The following is a 16,813-nucleotide window of genomic DNA, read 5'->3' on the forward strand; positions in this document are numbered from 1 at the left end:
TAATGCAACAGTGCCTTTAGGTGAGGTCATTGCTAATCAGCTATGGAAAAACCACCAGCATTCTTTTTGTGATAAAGTCGTTGGACAATTTTGAAAATTTTGGTTACTTTTAAAGCAGACAGTGAACTGTCTTGTTCTCTTACTGAAGAGAAGAAGAAAAAATCTTGTAAAATGTGAGGAAATGGGAGGTCACAAAAACATATTAAGAGGTGACATTTTAAAATGATCAAAGCTATGATTTGGATAGTCTCTAACATGGATTCAAATGAAATACAAACCTCTATACCAAACCTCTATAAGAAATTGAAATTATAGTGCTTCTCTTTGAATTATTATAGATCTGAGAATTTGAGAAATATTCATTTTTTAATACGATGTAAAAAGTGAAAATAACTTTAATAAACATTTTTCTCTTAGGCTCAGTTCCTTAGCACTGTGGATGTAGTCACTGGACTTCATTTGGTTTAGAACCCTCTGTGACAAAATTCCAACCATTTCCATAGACCCAGCATGTTTTATGTCCATGAATTACTTAGAGGAGTTTAGAGTAAATTCCAAACATTCCAGTCATTAAGATGTTATCATCAAAATGATGTACTTGGTTAAAACCATACTTCTGACAATAACAGCTTTTGCAGTATTTCTGAAAAAAAAATTTTTTTAATAATTGTAATTGAATTGTAATTGCCATCACACCAAATGCTCAAATTCACAATCGTTTTTGGTCTCTCGTTTTTTTTCTTTTTAAATAATAAAATTAAAAGGTATACAATCAACAATTATTATAATTTAACTTTATCAAATTATTACAAGTTACCAAGCTCTTTAGAAATATATTTTGGCTCATTTCCCTCATGAAGAGGATACGCACTCTTTCGCATTCTGCACTACCACGGTATCAGTATATCTCGTGCTAGAGCAAGGTCTCAAATATTTAGATTCAAATGTCTCCTCAGAGAATTTCCATATACTACTTCTTTTTCTATGAGTATCTTGTGCCCCATCTTTGTGCAAACATAGCCACCTTCCCAAAGTTAACTAACCAGCAGAGTCAATTAAGTCTAACTTTTTTTCAAGCATAGAATTTATAAGATTTAGTGATTACTAGTCTTGCTTCCATTTTTCTGGAGTCTTTTCTGTATGTGCATTCTGTATTTTTCAGGAAATTCTCTACATAACCACTTAAAAATTACAGATATTTTGGAACAATTAGTTGTTTATAGGATGGCCTCCATCTCCCTAAATACCATCGCAAACTTGGACCATTAGTTTTCGCACCTTGGCTTTTCTGTGTTTCTAATGGCAGACCTGAGTGAATTAGTCTTAAAGAGAAATGAGAAGGGTGTGGGGGTGAAAGCTAGTTTCCATGAAACTACTTTTTCCACTACGGTAAATGAAAAGAAACAATGTTGAAGGGTTCTAGTGGGTCCGAGCCCGGGCTCGTGGCATCTTGCCAAAAATTTTGAGACTTTGTTTCTACCAATTTCTTATTTAAACCAGGCTCAAGACGACCTTGCACATGACCACCTCTCTACCAATATGCTCCTTTCTGGTTTCTCTCGGCTCTGTAACACTACACTCTGCCTCCCCTTCCTCCCTCCCTTCCTTCTTTTCTTCTTTCTTATTCAGGTCAAACAAGGATTTCCACTACTGTGTAAAATATACATGAAATAACAAGTCACGTAGATTCTCAGTATGTTGAAATGTTCAAGGCAAGTATTTTTTTTCTTATTCCTTGAAAAATTCTACTAATAGAAAACTTAATAGTACACCACATAATCACATGAGGAAACCAGGTAGAGATCACCAGTAGCAAGTATTTTTCTATCGAGGTCTAGGGAAGAACGAAGCCAAGGATGCATCAGGGAATCCCAAGGCTTTTAAATAGGTATGAGACTGTTTCCAGAGCAATTATGTCATTTTAATTCAATTACGTTATTTACATGTGTCCATTTCTTGGACTGAAAGTTAAGAATGTAAGTAGGGGACGAATATCTTGGATGAAGGACTAAGATGTAAAGCTAGGGATTTAGATGGGTATTGCAAAAGGCAGAAATAAAGAAAAGTTTAAGTTTCTTAAACAAGTGTGTGTGTGTGTGTGTAAACATATATGTATATATCCACAGCACTTACCACAAATCTTAGAAAATAACAGTTCCTTCCTAAAGATTGGTCAAATTGAATTGAATTGATCAAAGGTTGACTCCGTGCTTAGTAATATACCATGTTTTCACGAATACATGGCATAGCTACGGACCTGCCTAGGAGAAGTAAAGACACACTATTTATAGAAATACATTTAAATTTTACTCTTTATCTTGTTAACATTGTTCCATTTACAAATATAATTTCTTTCCTCACTACAGACTCGTTCAATAGTGTTGTCGCTGTCACTGAACGAGTGTTTTTCAAACTTTTTGACTGCAACCAACACTTAGAAATACATTTTACATAGCAGCCTAGTACACGCGTACACATACATTTATGTGTACATACAAACTGAAACAGAAGTTTAACAATATGCACTCTTACTGTATGTGCTGCACTCATATATTTTATGTTCCGCTCCGTTCTGTTCTACTCTCTGAAAACCCTCATGGTAAGCCAACACATGGACCGCTAATGTCCGTCACCTGCCGTTGGAAAGACACAGCTCCACGCCACACAAACAACATGTTCATGTGAAGAGAATCACATGAGGAAAATCCAAACACCATTCCACTTCATAATGAATTTAACTCTAGATAGCAGCCTTACATAAAAGATCCAGTCTGTATTTCCTTTGGGACAGAAAAGGCCAGTGTTCTCTATTTTGTTTTTCATGGATGAAAATTAGAGCACACAAAGTATTTAATGTTTACTAGAAGATTCCACATCTTCTTACTTCTCATCCATCTACATGCAACCAAGAGTTTTAGCTCTTCCCTTATTCTTGACTCCATTAAAACCAGCGCTGGTCTCATTTAACCTACACACGAGAACACTTCCCATAGACAAGTCTTTCCCCAGGACAGTTACATTCCTGCTACTGATTCACCAACACCCGTAATCATCATTTCCACACAAATTTATATAGTCTATCTTTCTTTAAAAATGTATTTCATCTCTTCTCACTCTGTAAGGTTTTGGAGAAAATAGATCTTCCCTGGAATTTGCCAGAATTGCTGAAATACACAGAAATGCCCATGAGTCTTCGTGATCTATAAACATATGGCCCTTTCCCCTCTCATCCTCCTAGATCTCTATCCTTTTGATTCTATCAATCATCCAGGTTTTTTTTTTTTTTTAAGTCGTTGGGCAAGAAACAGCACTTTCAGCAGAGTTTTCCCCAGTTTGACACTTGCTCACGTTCTCAAGAATGTCCTCTAAAGTATGAATTTAGATGCAGAGGAGATCCAAATGGGATCCCGTCTTCCACCCATCTTGGAAGCATTCTCTTTTAGTTATGCTTTGGAATTATTCTACCAAATGTTTCAAAGACAAGTAAAAATAATAACATCAGCTATAACACAATCTGTGTTCCCTGTCTCTGATTCAGCTGCCACTCCCCTGAACTTGAGCTTTCACTCTGACTCCCAACCCAAACATATTGAGTGAAGTCATAAAAATATTATCTTCCCTCTTTTTATAGTTTCCACTCTCTGCAAAACTTCTATAACTGCTGAAGGAAAGCAGACAGCCATATCCTGTCTTGACAAAGTTCCTTCTAGACACTGCATTGCATCCTGACTTGAATATTCCTTTCTCCTTGGTTTTTAATGCTCTCTGGATTAGTATTCCAAATCTTTAAGGGCTTATCACTGTTTTCTCCCCAAAAAATCATTAGCCTTTTCTATTATTGCTCACTACCTTTCTTCATGTCATAAATACCCCCTCCTTATTAAAAAAAGAAAGCTCTGCATAGTTACTTTACTTTTTAATCTCAAAATGTGTATCTACCTGTTTTATTCCCCCACACACCTATCTTCCAAAACAAAAGTAACTCATAAATTTTCTAATATTTATTAAATATGTTCTCCAACTAGGATTCATAAGCATTAAACCATTTCTTTCTTACAATGATTTTCTTAAACGAATTCACATTTAGAATAACTCACCACGTCTGTCCAAATAAAGAAAATAGTAGCCAAAGGAAGGTGTTGTGTTAAAGTCAATCTCTCTCTCTCTCAAAAGTCACAGAAATTAATGGCAGCGGTGTATCTTTGGTGAGGAAGGAGGAAGATCACTAATGTATTTAACCTGGCTCACCACATTGACGGACTTGACTACGGAATTTGTGCCCTTTTCCTGGGCATTTGACAGTGCAAGTAGAAGAACAAGGAAAACTTGTTTATCAGGTTTATGTCTTTCCAAGTGAAATCAAGCCAGATGTTTGGTGAACTGGATGATTAAAGCAAAAATTCAGAAAACACAAACCACAACACAGTCTACCTGTGCTTTAATTTCTGAAAACTCTAAGTAACCTGTTAGTGGACTGGATTAACTGTAAACATAGTTGTCTTATTCTCTACTTCTCACTGAAGACTTTAACATAGGAATGAGAAATTGCATAGCATCTTTCATTATACAAAGTACACCAACCTACATAAAATATCAAAAAGTTGTAAGCTAATGGATACTATGATCCCCATTCCATAGATGAGGAAACAAAGTTCAGAGAAGTTATGCTGATGTACCTAATTTCAACTGTTTAAGTCACCTGATACTATTAGCTCCTCCCATAACCCATCATCGAAATGTGGCCATATGGCCCAAATATAATTTTTAATTCTAAAAGAAATGAAAAGCCAAGAAAGTAGTACTATACTCTCTTCCTATAATTTATATTTGGTTTCATGTATCAGCCAAAGAAATACATCTTTAGTATTACTTCTTTGAAAAAACTCATTTTTGCTTTGCCATTTGCTTTAGAGTAAGAAACGTAACGAGAAATAAATGCGTTAAATATTAAGAAAAAGAAGAACAGAACAAATTTAACAGGCTGGCTCTCATACCTGGCTTTGGATTCTTATGTTGTTAAAATAAATTAAGAGAAAGCCCCGAAGTTTCACAGAGGAAAAAAATATTTCTCATAATGTTTTAGAGTAGAAGTTAACAAGCCTGCTGGGATCCTTTTAGCCCCTGCAGAGCTAAGTCTTCAACATTATTAAATGGCTGTCGCATCTGAAGTATGGTGCAACATAACTCAATAAACAACAGAAAACATACGATGCTGAATGGAGGGAGGCTTTTCCATTACCGTGCAGAATAATTCAATATCAGGACAGGTGTTTGTGTGTGATGGAACAAGATAGGACTGAAGGATAAGCCACCCCTGTGCCCCTCCCCTAAATATTTTGAAACTCTTAAGGATAATAGCATAATGCCAGATGAAAAACTATGTTACGAATGAGCAGAAACACTGCAACACAAGGAACAAGATTAATGCATATGCAGAATCTTCAAAATTTCCACTGACTACAATAAAAAATAACATCAAAAACAAATTTTGTAAAAAATGGTATTTTTCTAGAGTGTTCTACGGCCCCTACCAAGATCATCTACATTCTAATCAGTGACCAAAAATCATACATAAAAATGAAAAATTTTACCATTATTTTGGGTTCATTTTCGCTTTTTAAAGATTAACTTAAAAATAAAGGAAAACTGAAAGAGAAGTAGTCCTTTATCCAATTTAGATATTTACGTGGGCCTTCCTTTCAACAAATGTGGAATTTAACCTATTAATTTGATTAGATACCTTTATGCGATGAATATGTTAGTTAAACACTTTGTGTAATGTGAGGAAAAATACATGTAAAAAATGGGAGCATATCCACTCTTGTGAAATTTATTGCATAGTGGGACATTTTGTTATGCTTCTTCAAAGCAAAATTAAAAGGTGAGTTGTTTTCTGGTAAAAATGAACTATGTATTCAGATCATCTAACCAACTGAGTTCAAACAGTTCTAAGCACCAACTACTTCAAAAGAGTTTTTAAAAACACATTTCTACAGACTCAAATAATTTCATGTTTTACTCGCGTATTCAGGAAGAATATTCCACAGGGTTGCCAAGATCACCCTCCCCATAGATCTTCAGTCTCCAACCTGGCAAACTAGAGCCAATGTAGATGAAACGCCCACCCTTCTTCCACTCCTTTCCAATTTTAGTCTTACAGACTAGTTTCTTAATTTGTTCTGTATTTGCCAGTCTGTAAGTCTGACTATACAAAAACCCCTCAATGTTCACCCAGGGAAACAAGAGACTAACCAAAATAGGCTGCAATACTTCAGTCATCAATCCAGCAAAAAGTCTAAAAATCAAGTAACTTTTATTTTCCCAATCACTAGATACACCTTTCATTCTTATTTGCAATGTACGATATTTCTATCTGATTCGTCTAAAACTTGTTATTGTTGATTTGTTCTGATTGGCTTTCAGATTGCTTATTCATTTGTATTTTGTTTGATGACAGTTGAATTTCAAACAAACATTCTTAGAGGATAACTTACATATAGATTTTAATTACTTTTATTTAACTATTACTAATTGCCATGCAAAAGATTGCTTAGAATTTACATGATATTGGGGCGCCTGGGTGGCACAGCGGTTAAGCGTCTGCCTTTGGCTCAGGGCGTGATCCTGGTGTTCTGAGATCGAGCCCCGCATCAGGCTCCTCCGCTATGAGCCTGCTTCTTCCTCCCCCACTCCCCCTGCTTGTGTTCCCTCTCTCGCTGGCTGTCTCTATCTCTGTCGAATAAATAAATAAAATCTTAAAAAAAAAAAAAGAATTTACATGATATTTGCATGGGTGGGGGTATTATTTTCATTTAGGAATTATTAAAAACATATGGTCCTTTTAAAAACAACTTTGACTACCTTGTATTAAATGGAGTGATAGGAGGAAAATCTCGCTGGACTTGTATTACAGTTTGATGCCTTGACTACAAATCGACTTGACTTTAGTCAAAGCTAAACTTTTCTGAACTTTTTTCTTATCATTTATGAAGCTCAGGATCTTTTTTCCTACATTAGTTCTATATTACACTCTAGTGTTAATATACTATCATTTTGTTTGAATTGATTGACTTTCCTCTTTCCCTTTAACAATTACATATTTGTATTTTTGAGAATAAAATAAAAATTTACATTTTTATGCTGGCATGTTTTTGATTTTTGAAACTAAAAATTGAGAACTCATTTTTAAATCGCGACATAAAATGACAAACAGGTGGATGTTTCAATTTAAGATATGAAACGTCTGTGTTTACCTATACATTTCCATTTTAAAGTCACCAAACTTCAAAAACTAATAACGTGTTCAAGTATTGACTGGTTTCATTATTTAACCATACAGATTCTGAGTCTGAAGGACACACCTATTTTACATATGGTCTAAAAATACATTTCCTTGGGAACCAGGTACCATCTTCCCTGCAGACACTGCTGTGTCCAGAATTTTTCGATTGCCCTTTGTGTGCTGGGCTCTTGGAACTTAATAGCATATATAAAGAAATGTGTCTCTCCTTCCCTACAACACTCTTCAAAAAATCAAGTTATCAAGTTTGGGGCAATATTTGGTGTTTTCCACCAAACCCCTTAATAGCTCAACCTAACTTGTTGGCCTGTAGATTCGGTAGATAAATGTTTTAAATGAGAGAAAAGTTTTAAAAGAAAAGAAAGAGATAGAAATTGTCCTTTTTCTTGAGGTTCCAGTTTCTCTTCACTATAGTCTCTTCACTATAACGTATCGTTTTTAAGTCCCTCTCCAGCTTGTGGTGGCAGCCTGTAACTTAGAGCTGAGAGCCAAGGGTGGGGGCAGGGAAATCTCCTGAGGTGCTGCTTACTAATGTAATTCCATAAATCAGCTAATGGGAGAGAAACCAGATCTGTGTGGTCTCTAATGCTGTCCCACAGAGATCAATCATGTCACCTGAACAATGTTCAGGGACTAAGAGGCTGGGGTTGCCCATGGGATGATTCTATCCCTTGAGCCATATCGGGTTGGGATATTTTAAAAAGTTAGATCTTCATATAAGAAATGTAACTGCTGTGAATATGAAAACTGAAGGATTGATTACCTTTGCAGGAGACAAAGTGCTATTATGTAACTTATTACCATAATGCATAATCATATGTTTATTAAAATCTCTCAACTTAATATCGATCATTTAGGATGCAAGTTTTTAAGATAAGTTTTGTTGCAGAAAGGGCACACAGTATCTGTAACAACTGCTGTGAATAATTAGTGACAGTTTTTTAATGAAGTAATTGACTAAATGAACAGTGTTCTATGCAAATATACAGTGCACAGTATCATAGAGAAACTAAATTTGTTTTATGTGCATTGTTATGGAATATTATCAAGGGGATGATTTTATAAACATATTTCCAAGGCATTAAGATGCTCTTAACATGAGACTAAGCAGGAAAACGTGAAAATAAGTAAGGCTGTTTTAAAAGGAATGCCAGAGGGGAGGTTTCAAAAAAATGTGGCCAAGAATCCCAACACATCCATGTGAGTCTGTCTTAATTTCAGTTTACTCAGCCTGAAAATCTGATTAAGACTCCAGCCTTTGGGATGAGAAGAAATCAAAGGAAAGAAGGACACATGAGGTTTGAAATGAGAAATAAGAATATCACTAATGATTATGATGCAAATATTATTTGGTGTCCATAATTTAAAGCCAAGAAATACTAGCTACTGAACTTAAACCTGAAGCCCACCGCTATTACCCATAATGAATCCCCAAATCATCATCCTCAGCTAGGGAGTCTATCCAATCTCTAAAACATCTCCACAGATGATGATAACTTAGGGGAACCAAATTAGAGAGGGAAGCAGGTCAGCAGGGGACTTTTCACCGACCAGCAAACACTGCTCCAGCTTTGGTTCAGTTGTGTAAACCCTGTCACTCTGACATGCACCCAGCTGCTTCCCTACAACCATAACTGTGTGGTTACACATGGGCTTAAGGCTGCCATTTCCTTTTTAAAATAACCTAGAAAGAATCTCAGCCATTAAAAAAATGAAAGAAAACCACCCCTCCCCCCAAAAAACTTTTTCTTTCTGACAAATAACACTCCACTAACAATCTCAGCCTTGAACCATGACCCATTCTCTGGTAGGAAGGGGTATGTAGTTAGGAAAACATCTTCAGAGAGCTCTACAGAGACAGAAATGTGTTTCCCTTCTCACCCACACCCCATTTTCTGACGATCAACAGAACTTTTGTGCACTTGGATTACAAAAAAAAAAAAAGAAAGAAAAGGTAATACTGTGGGATCCTATGTGATTAAAATGTCTAAGGAATTTAAGCATCACAAGTTTGTGGGAAAACTATCAAAAGGAGGAAAAAGGGAATTTATGAAGTTTGTCTAGATTGATAAATCAGCATAGAAACTTGTGCAGAAAACCTACTGGTACCCACACTAAGCTTCTTCAGAGCAGTTATTTACTAAATAAATCAGAATTATTCAGTGGTCTCACCCACTACATATCCTAAATCAGGATGCAGGCAGTGCCATGGGTCTAGCTGAAGATGTGGCCTACTAGCAACACGAAATCTGTAATTCTGGATATTATACAGTTTAAGTGGAAAAATAAAAGCCATCTAGTCCTTATCAACTGGGCATTAACAGGAAATTTTAGTATGAACTGAGTTTTAATTTCCCATGGGCCTTAGAGACCTAGAGTAAGTTACAACAAACTAATCCAGAAAACAGAATTCAAAAACTAAAAATGAATTTTTTGCCACCTAACAAGATACAGGGACCTGCATTTTTATAATTACTATTTTCTTTGTTTAAGCAGAGTTGCCAAAGGAAATGTAATAAACCACTCTGGAGTAGTCAAAGTTTCGACAAAGAGATGGGTTTTCTTATAAAGAGGAATACATGTAATATTTTGATGGAACTGATCACAATCAATAATGATATCAATATAATACTGGGTTTTTTTGAATCCCAAAATGCTATTTGCCTTGTATATTAATAAAACTTAAAAAAAACTATATCTGATTTGTGTTCAAACCTCCAACAAAATTCTTTAGCTTTTCTTTCTTTCTTTCTTTCTTTTCTTTCTTTCTTTCTTTCTTTCTTTCTTTCTTTCTTTCTTTCTCTCTCTCTTTCTCTCTTTCTCTTTCCTTTCTTTCTTTTTCTTTTTTTTATCCTTTTAAAGACCAGTCCTTCATGGAGAAAACTCCTTTAAGCAGTGCTCGCAATTTTTAAAAGGAATGTGCAAGTGCCCCTCTGATAATAACTTGTGGGAGCCAGTCTCACTCTATAATCCAGCCCATAGAATATTCCCAAATGCTAAATCCACCACCTATATTCTCAAGTGTATATGAACACCCTGTCACCTACTCTGTAAATGATATCAGGGGATTAAATATGATTACTTGTCCATACATCTTTGCTAAACGTGCTATTAAAATCATTTACCTATGATTGTACATTTTCCCCCTTTTGTTTTGATGACGTTACCATACAAAATTTCTACCAAACACATCGCTCTTTGTATTTGACATAATTAAAAGCCTAATTTAACAATTACTTTAGTGACAATCAGTACATTGTCTGATTTCAGGACATATAGGGAAAAGAAACTATTATTGACCATCCAGGGTATCAATCAAAATTGCGCTTGGTTTATACAACAATTTTGTGACCACAAAATGGTTACTTTGTCAAACGCAGAGCTCAAAGGAAATATTCTTTGGTAACCAAAGTTTAGTAATCATTTGTGAGACTATGTAAAACGATTCCTAAATGAAATGACTGTCACCTGCCTGAAATGAACTAATTTTGTCCCTTGATTCTAAGACACATCCCCTTAAAAACTGCAGGTGGTGTTCAGCTTTCTATATTATTCCTGCTTTCTCAAAAATTACCAGATATGCGGAAAATGGGAAACAGAAACATTTTTATCATGGTGAAGAGAAAAATTATTCTAGAAGGGGGTAAAACACCCTTCTGAATCCATGTTATTTCAGCCTCAAAGATTACTCTGTGTGTGTGTTTTAATGGAAACCTAGGCTTGTGTGCCACAAATGGTGTCCTCACTGTTGTCAGCTGGCCACTAATAAGTCTCTCTCAGCCAATGAAAGCATATGAAATGCGATGTGTGCAACCCTTTGGGCAGAGATGCTTTTAAAACTACCACTAAGAGGGAGGGGGCATATTAAACCGCCAAGGGGCATTTCGGAGCACACTGAATGTGAAACTTCTGATTTTTTAAACCAATTACATTAGTTTACCACCGCAGATAAAAAGGAGGGGCGCACCCCCCATCTGGAGGCCAGTTCCACGCGAAGTGCAGCTGGGGAGGGTGGGGGAGAGGCCGTGCCCTCGCAACCACCTGCAACTGTATCTTACAGCCTGAACGAAGCTTCGGGAAAGGGGTACTGCATCTTCAAGCCAGACAAGAAGCCCTGAAGGGGAGAAGAGAGGGGAGTGAGGAGGGAGGGGGGGAGACTGGGAAACAAGAAATCATCTCCTCTGACCTCTAGCGAAGTGCCAGGTTTTTTCTTTAGCTCTTCACATTTTCTAAATTTGCAGATCTGGTGTCCCGTTTTGCGGTTCCTGCAACTGCTGCAGACGCCACAGTTGATGAGCCTCTTGCAGGGCACGCAGACCCCACACCTTTTCCTCTTCTTCTTGGCCGGGTTGGCTCCGCTAGCTCCCCCTGAGGAGGACGAGGAGGAGGAGGAATGATTCTGCGGGCAGTCTGCCAGATTGGCAATTTGAAACGCACTGTCTGTGACGGCCGCTGAGGCTGCTGCGGGGGAGTGAAGGGCTGTCATGACGATGACCCCTGGAGGTAATGAGATGCCCCCTAAAGCCGGGATAGCGGAAAAAGTCCCCACGCGCTCGGGGAGATTCATTATCTCTGCTTCAGCAGCGCCGCACTTGAGCTTGTTCATGCATTCCCCCGCCAAAGGTCTGCAGTGTTCAGGGGATAAGGTGGAGAGGAAATTAGTATTTGCCATTTGCAACGACGGCTCTGGCGGGCAGCCAGCTTTGCCCAGCCTCTGGGAGTCGTTCCGGTGGTGCATGCTGGTCCTGCTGCCGCCGCCGCCGCCGCCGCCGCCGCCGGGGAGGATGGCCGACGAGGAGGCGGAGGAGGAGGCGGCGGCGGAGGAGGATTTCCTGCCGCCCCCGCCGCCCCCGCCGCCGCCCCCGCCGCCCCCGCCGCCGCCGCCGCCCCCGCCGCCGCCCCCGCCCCCGCCGCTGCCCCAGAGCATGGCGGTGGCGGCGGCGGCGGTGGCCGCGTTGTCGCAGTTCCAGGGGGACATGCCGATGCGCGCGGCGGCCGCGGCGGCGGCGGCGCTGCTGGGGAAGATGGGGGTGGTGATGCGCGCGATCTTGGCCGCCTGCGGGAAGGCGCCCCCGTTGGTCTTGTAGAAGGAGGTGGCAAAGGAGCGGTAGCGCTCCATCTCCGAGTTGTAATCCACAAGGCTGTTCAGGGCCCCCTCGGGCAGGTGGCTTTCCTTGGGCAAGCCCGGGGCCTCCGGGCTCGGCCCGGGCTCCACGCAGACATTGGTGTTCATGGTGCAGGGGGGGAAGAAGGGGTGCAGGGTGGAAGTGGGGACCGCCTGGTCCGACACCTGGGTGGGAAAGGGGGGGAGGTGGGGGGGAGGGAAGGGGGTGATGGTGGTGTTGGGGTGGGGGCCGAGGCGGGGAGGGAAAGTGGGTCCGGATGGGGAGAGCAAGGTGAGGACTGCTTTATTCCTCTCTGGGGCGCATTTCCGCAGACGGCGAATTCCCAGGCAGCGTCTTCCTTAGCATTATCCTCCAACTGTTACAACTAAAATAAAGAAAGTCATTCCAACGAGCTGCACGAGGAAGGAGATTAAAAACAAATAAACAGCCTCCCTCACTACCCCACCGCAGACACCGAGAGCTCCCACATTCTTCGCCAGGTCGTTTGCATGACAATCATCAAGACGTGACCCCCCCCCCACTCCCACCCACCCCCACGCTCCCAACCCACTCCCTCCCTCCCCACAGCACACCACAGCTCCTCCCCCCTATTCTCATAACCCTCCAGAGAAAATGTATTAATAGCCAGGATACCCAGGGAAAGAGGAAAGACGGGGGTGACAAATGCCGAGGGAAAAGGGCAATTGGAGTGCTAAAGACATGCAAATCAGGGGTGGGAGGGCGATACTACCTATAAGCAGAGGGCATTTAAACATTATGAAATGTGCGAACAAGTGCTGCCTGGGCATGCAAATGCTGTGAAGTAGAAAACAGCAATGGCCCTATGAGGAAAATGAACAGGAAATTAGCAAATGAAGTACTGAGAAAGTCTACAATACATCCGAGTATAAACTGTAAGCAAACACAATACAACTGAGAGCTAAGAGACTGCCCACATACAATCTGAACTAAAGAGGCAGGGAAAAAAGAACTACCAGCTGCCACAGTGTCCTTCTGTGTCTGCGGTCATTAGTTTGAATCCCAGCACAGCTGGCTCTGTTAGGGTCTTAATTCAATGGACCAAGGACAGGTCTCAATTGTACAAGCCATTTGGTGGTGGGGCTTGGTGGGGGTAAGAGGGTGGTGTTCTACTTGTTTAAAAGAAAGAAAGAAAGAAAAGAAAGATGGACTAGATACAAATTTTTTAAAATAATACAAACAATGTCACCGGTTTTAAACCAAGTGCTTGCAGCCTCTGTAAGAATATTCCCAATAATTCCTAATGGAGACTCCTGTCTCTTCCCAAGACAAGAGGAAAGCATGGGACTTTTTTTTTTTTTTTTTTTTTAAGGATCTCTCACAGTCACTGGTTTTTACATTGAGTAAAAGATGGGGGGAGGAAGGGAGATCCCTTAAGGTGTTGTTTACCTGAAGAAATATCCATTAGGAAGATTTTCTTTCTTTTGCTCTTTTTAAAAGGAAAGTTTAATGTTAACTGGGTATTTGCGTTCATCCCTTTGCTTACAGGCCATTATTATGCTTTAGGAAGAGGTATTTTAGTTGTTTATCACAGAGGAAGAGGTACATCTCAGCCTTTTAAGAAGTAACGCAAAGACATAAAGTGTATATTAACCTAAAAAAAACAGTTTCTTTGTTTCCAGATTTTGGGGGGGGGGGCCAGAATTTCTTTTTGTGACATCTTTCGAAGCCCACATATTGGTCTGGAATGTGGAGTTCAGGGAATTCTAAATGGGGGCCCAGTAGTCTCAGTCTCAAATATTCAGTTCGCAAGGATATCAATTATAGTAATTATGCTTATAATTAGATTAATGAACCATTTATGCCCAAACTCCAAGTGCAAAAACTTCAAGACCTGCTGATGAGGTGCCCTAAAAAGAGGGGTTTACGTAAACAAATCCCTATTAGGCAAAGTAAATCAAGATAAGGAACCTCACCCCAGGCTGGATTAGAAGCTAGCAGGCATCTTTCAATCACAGCAAGTCCCTAATCACTCAGGAACCACCTCTGTGGTTTCGCATTAGGGAAAACTGCTCCCTTCAGAGGTCTGATGGCAATACAAAGGGTGCCCCCAAAATGCTCCTGGCTAAATATTCTTGATGCTTGGAAGGGGGTAGGGGAAAACACAGCAAGAATATGCATATAGCGTCAGTTTCTGCGAATCACATTGTAACTGCAAGACCATAATAACTGCTACTCAGTACAAACTAGTTATGCCAACCATGCATTAGCTATCACATTGAGTGGAGGGAAAAAAAATCAGTATTTCAGTCTTTTGACCTTGTTCCAAATAAAGAAATAATTTAATGTCCCTTTTCCAGAGTATTAGAGTGCTGTTTGCAAACAGAAGCTTTCCTAGCTTTTCTTATGGCCATCACCTCCCCCTTCCTCCCTCAAGGTTTAATGCCACCAGAAACTGTAGAAAATGATTGTGCCCAGTATCCAGGTCATTATTGTTTAATCAATGCATCTCTGGAGCATGAAAAAGGTACCTAAGCCACAGCTATTGTTTGGATTTTCTTTAAAAAACAAAATAAAACACACACAAATAACTATAGTCCTATTCCAAAGCTAAATTAGACAAGCATACTTCATGATCCTGTTTTGCCTTTAAACAATGTGACTGTACATGCCTAATATTGTATGTCTGGTCTACCAGAGACATAGAGATCAAAGGTCATATTTAACATTCAGGAGGAGGGGCGGGTGCAGATTAATTAATAAATTAATACAGCGACGCCTTTTATTGCTGGAGTCCAGCATTAATAATCTACTTTTACAATCCCAACGGACAGCAAACATTTAAGAGAAAAAAAGCCAGAGAAAGAGAAAGAACAATCACTTACCAGTCTCTTTTTATTTGGGGAGCCTTAGAATTTGCAGACGCTGCTAGTCTGCCTTTAATTAGTTGCACATCACCCCCTAACACAAAGAAACACAAATCCAGATGTGTCTTGGCGGCTCCCAATTACAACTTTAATACTTGTAAACAAACTGTTGGGGGGGGGGGATAAATAAATATGCGGATCAAAAAAAAAAATACCTGTAAATGGCTTTTTTTTTTCTTGTTGCAGAGAGAAGGAGGAGGAGATGGTGTTAGTGGTGGGGGTGGAAGGAGGAGGAGGTGGGGGGAGAGGAAAGAGCCGAGTGTGAGTGTATGTGTGAGAGCGCGGGGCTGTTCTCGGTGGTCTCTCCTCTCCCAGCGCGTTGCTCTCCGTCCGTCTCCAGTCGCTGTGTGCGAGGGAGGGAGGGAGCCGGGGAGCCTCTCTCTCCCCTCTCTCTCTCTCTCACCCTCCCCCCTTCCCTCTCTGTTTGTGTGTGTGTGCGTGTGTGTGGTTGCTGGGGGAGGGGAGCGCGAGAGAAAGGCGAGGGAGGAGGCGCGGGGGCGGGGGCGGGGGCGGGGGGGTGATTGGCGCCGAGGTGAGGAGGACGCGGGGCCGTGGACACCTACTGATGATTGGCTGCGAATTACACGGGGAACAAGAGGCGCACGCGGGCCCGCTCCCCTGCACAAATCCTCTCCCCGGCGCCGGAGCCACGTCTCCCCGCCCGCCCGCCGTTCGCCCTCCCCGCGCCCGGCACCGAGGGCCGCTGGTGATTTTCTTCTGCTCGCAGAGATAATTGTTTGGAAGGGATGGAAAGAGGGCGTTTCCGCCACTCTCGCTCTGCGTGTGTGTGCGTGCGCGGGTGCGGGTGTGTGTGTAAATAAACTTGTCTGGGTTTTCCGGCTGGGTTGAGAAAAGGAGTACGAGGAACAGAAAAGGTCGCGTTTGTTTGAAGAATGCTTAGTTCGCACCCTACCGCATGGCTTTTAAATTTTCTTGGTGTACCCAGAAAGAATTAAAAAATATATATGTATCACTTGGGTCTTTAAAGTAAGGGAAAACGGATCAGTGTTCCGGTTGTCCGATCTTTTAAATAGTATTATGCCAGAATGCAAAAAAATTGGGGATGTGATGCTTGACCGATCTCAAAATCAATCTCAATCCCTCTCTCCTCTCTTCTCTTTCTCCCCTCCCTCCCCTCCTCTTCTCTTCATTTCTCCTCTCTCTCTCTTCCAATCCCCTTCTTTTCTGTTCCATCTGGTAGTTTCAAGTATTAACTCAGATTTTTAACGTACTGCCCTATTTTTAATTTCAAACTTTACTTAAAAACTACTTTTATATCTGCATTAATTGATTTTATACTAGTATGAATTCTTGACACTTGATGAAAAGTTTAATAATTGACAGATAAATCTTTTACCACAGGTCACGTACAAATAAAACTCATAAATGCAGCTGTGAATTAACCTTTTCACTGCTGCCTTCAAGAAAATGAGATATTCCTGGATTCATGCTATCCTGCTATTGAAATGAAGTATGCTCTAGTGGAAATGGTTATGAAATAA

At 40.3% G+C, this 16,813-nt stretch overlaps 1 protein-coding gene across 5 annotated transcripts in view; it reads right to left on the minus strand.

Annotated features, from left to right (window-relative positions):
* The window catches only part of CXXC4 (CXXC finger protein 4), a 420,398-nt gene that overhangs the window by 47,534 nt on the left and 356,051 nt on the right, over positions 1-16,813 (minus strand). The window contains exon 1 of one of the 5 annotated variants that reach the window (XM_048212287.2): positions 11,487-12,582. The exons of 3 other annotated variants lie outside the window; for them this stretch is intronic. In XM_048212287.2, the coding sequence (XP_048068244.2) occupies positions 11,487-12,533 (1,047 nt within the window). In that variant the 5' untranslated portion in view covers positions 12,534-12,582. Of the gene's footprint in view, positions 1-11,486; positions 12,583-12,644; positions 12,791-16,813 lie in introns of those variants that run through there. One more of the 5 variants, XR_008958578.1, reaches the window with a different exon arrangement.

Source organism: Ursus arctos, unplaced genomic scaffold (assembly GCF_023065955.2).
Source record: "Ursus arctos isolate Adak ecotype North America unplaced genomic scaffold, UrsArc2.0 scaffold_11, whole genome shotgun sequence".
NCBI classification, from domain to species: Eukaryota; Metazoa; Chordata; class Mammalia; order Carnivora; family Ursidae; genus Ursus; species Ursus arctos.